The sequence below is a fragment of the Rhagoletis zephyria genome, unplaced genomic scaffold (genome assembly GCF_001687245.7).
Source record: "Rhagoletis zephyria isolate East Lansing unplaced genomic scaffold, Rhagoletis_zephyria_1.1 Rzeph_scaffold_07101, whole genome shotgun sequence".
NCBI classification, from domain to species: Eukaryota; Metazoa; Arthropoda; class Insecta; order Diptera; family Tephritidae; genus Rhagoletis; species Rhagoletis zephyria.
In genome coordinates, this window is record NW_016164184.1 from 1 (window position 1) to 2,905 (window position 2,905).

The following is a 2,905-nucleotide window of genomic DNA, read 5'->3' on the forward strand; positions in this document are numbered from 1 at the left end:
AAGTTATGAAGTACAATTATGGCCAAGACAATCTTATCCGCATTACTAGAAGAAGCACTAATACGTGTATGCAGAATTCTCCACCGGTTGGCCNTCTCCACCGGTTGGCTAAAATACCGAAAGCGTTTTCAATATGAACCCGAGCCTTAGACAACATTGTGTTGAACCTGTCCTTGTCTGGCGTTAAATTATGCCCTGGAAATGGTCGCATTAAATTTGGTCTAAGTGGGAATGCGCTGTCTCCCACGAAGTAATGTGGAAAGAGATTCATCGTGGCTGGTAAATATGCATCACCAGGAACATTTAAAGTTCCGTCTAAAATTTGTTTCCCGAAGCTGCTTCGCGCAAACACGCCTCCATCGCTTTGGCTTCCCAAAGCACCGACATCTACATACGTAAAAACATATGGGCAATTCACAAGGTGTCGTATTTGTCGTGTTTGTCGTGAAGTCATGATATTTCATGACAGTTGTAAAAATGTTGTTATTGTTTTGTGAAGAAAAATAACACATGACGATACAACTCTGCAACCTATGTTTATTCGGTGTTATGTGAGGTTAAGTGCTGAGATATAATAAATAATCGTAACAGGTGTTCACAACCGTCGTGTTTTAACACAACTTTTGTTAGGAAAATATAACTTCACAACACCTTGTGAATTGCCCAATAGTTTGCATCACATGCAGCCATCAACACGATGCTAAATGTCTTTTTGTAATTATAGTACAAAGAGCCACTATTCGCAGGACGGGTTATATGTATATGTTTACCGTCAATTGCTCCCAAGCAATTTATGTAGAACTTCTCCGCGATGGTTTTCAGTTCCGTTGTGTTTGGCGGCGATACATATATTTCATGCAATTCGCTCCAAATAGCATCACAAGTTTCGTATATTATTTTACGAACCGTTGAAATACCCAATTTAAATGTCCAAGCCAGGACATGAATGTTGCATCCTTGTGCCAAATAACTGAAAATACCAAATGTATAAATGTATGTAAAATGAAAATCGACATACACACATACATATGTATTTCGTAAATACTTATTATCATGCTTACAATATTGTTACGGCCAGCCGGGTTTCTGGGTCTATCGCTTCTCTATTGGAGTATTTCTGCAACTTTTCCTTCAAAATGGATAGCAAGCAGTCGAAATTTGCAACACTCATTCTCGTCGCCTTGAAGAAGTGTTCTTTTTCTCTACCTTTCAGCTGTTGAAGGCAAACCATGAAAAAACCTATCTCCCGNTGCAACACTCATTCTCGTCGCCTTGAAGAAGTGTTCTTCATCTCTACCTTTCAGCTGTTGAAGGCAAACCATGAAAAAACCTTCCTCCTCCCGGGTTAAATTCACAGGACGCACCCACCATCTTCTCCTGTTTTTATTAAGCTCACTGTACGCCTCATATGCGAAATGTACAATTTGTACAATTTTAGCAATTGCAGTCGTAAACTGTATTAAACGCAAGGGATTATTCATTACTCCTGTAATCAATGATAATATATATGAAAGATTTGAAAAATATTAATGATTTATGCGTATTTACCAGATATTTATCGAAAATTGGAACGAAATTAATATAAAATTTTTCTCACGGAATCGCAGCAAATACGTTTAAAACACAAATGTCAAATAAAATATGGCGGGAGAAGTTGTAGCTAGCGCAGTCATTGTAATCAAGTAGCCGACGACGGGAGCAAAGATAATGCAGATAAAACGCTATTGTCGTGTGGTCAGTCGTCAGTCGCGTCCTAAGTGTGCAGAGCATTATGTTCAACAATTTTGTTGAGCTTGAGGCAGTTTCTTATGAAAAGTGTTACTGAAAGTCAACAATAATTTACAAAAGGTAGAAGTTAAAGCTGCTATTTCGGAGATCACCACATCTCCTCAGTGACCGCGGTTTAAGAAGTCTGATTAGTAGATGTGGTGATCTCCCAAATAGCAGCTATAACTTCTTATATTTGTAAATTATTGTTGCTTTTCCACAACATTATTCATAAAAAATGGCCCGAGCTCAATGAAATTGTTGGATTGAATCTGAATGTGTATTTTATTTTATGTTTGTAGGCTAGTCTGATCATTTCAGTTCTGGTGCGAATAAAACTACTTTATTCCACTTTTCACCCGACGTTTCGCTAAAACTTTTTTAGCATCCTCAGGGGTAGTGTTTATTTTATCTGTTACAACAAATATACAAAAATACAAAAAAATACACACATTAAGTATTAACCGAAAAAACAAAAATGTATACATATATAAAAACAAATTGAATTTAATGACAAACCAACTTACATTGTTTAGATATTCAAACATAGATATGTATATGTATAAATACTTAATCACTAAGAAATAAAATATATCCATACCACTTGATGTGGTAGTTTTGTCAGTACTGAAAATTTCATTTTTGTAAACAAGTTATGTATGCGGCCGCAATGTTGTCTGTAGTAGAGGTATACGCCGCCGGGCCACGCCGCCGCCGCCGCCGTTCTTTGTCATTTCACACGCGCCGCCGCCGAGTTACGAAAATATCGGCGCGGCGGCGGCGGCGGCGGCGTTCGGCGCCTAAGGAATTTTGTACAAAATTTTCATATTGTATGCACATTGAAATACATCGTTTGAAGGAACTAAATACTACTCGTATAAAAACACTATTTTACGAAATGAAAATTACATTTTTAAAAGGGGTTTTTTTTGCATAACTTGGGCCACTGAACATTAAAAAAAAGCGTAACTCAGAAAAAACATATGTAACACGTTTTTCGATCGAAAGCGTTTATTACAGTTAAATTAGGGTCGAATACTGGTAATCTGACGATTTTTTCCGCAGTAGAAAATTTTTTTCAATACTACAACAATACTACTTTTTTATATACTACATCAACAAGAAAGTTATACTTTAA

General features: G+C 36.9%; 1 protein-coding gene across 1 annotated transcript; it reads right to left on the minus strand.

Moving 5' to 3' along the window:
• Positions 1–101: 101 nt before the first annotated feature.
• Positions 102–1,171, minus strand: LOC108373866 (uncharacterized; the record flags this gene model as incomplete). The annotated part of the gene is made up of 3 exons (XM_017629807.1): positions 1,062–1,171; positions 670–970; positions 102–406 (listed from the first exon to the last, which is right to left on the minus strand). Coding segments are annotated over exons 1-3 (716 nt in total), but the record flags the coding sequence as incomplete, so codon positions are not given.
• Between the last annotated feature and the right edge of the window lie 1,734 nt (positions 1,172–2,905).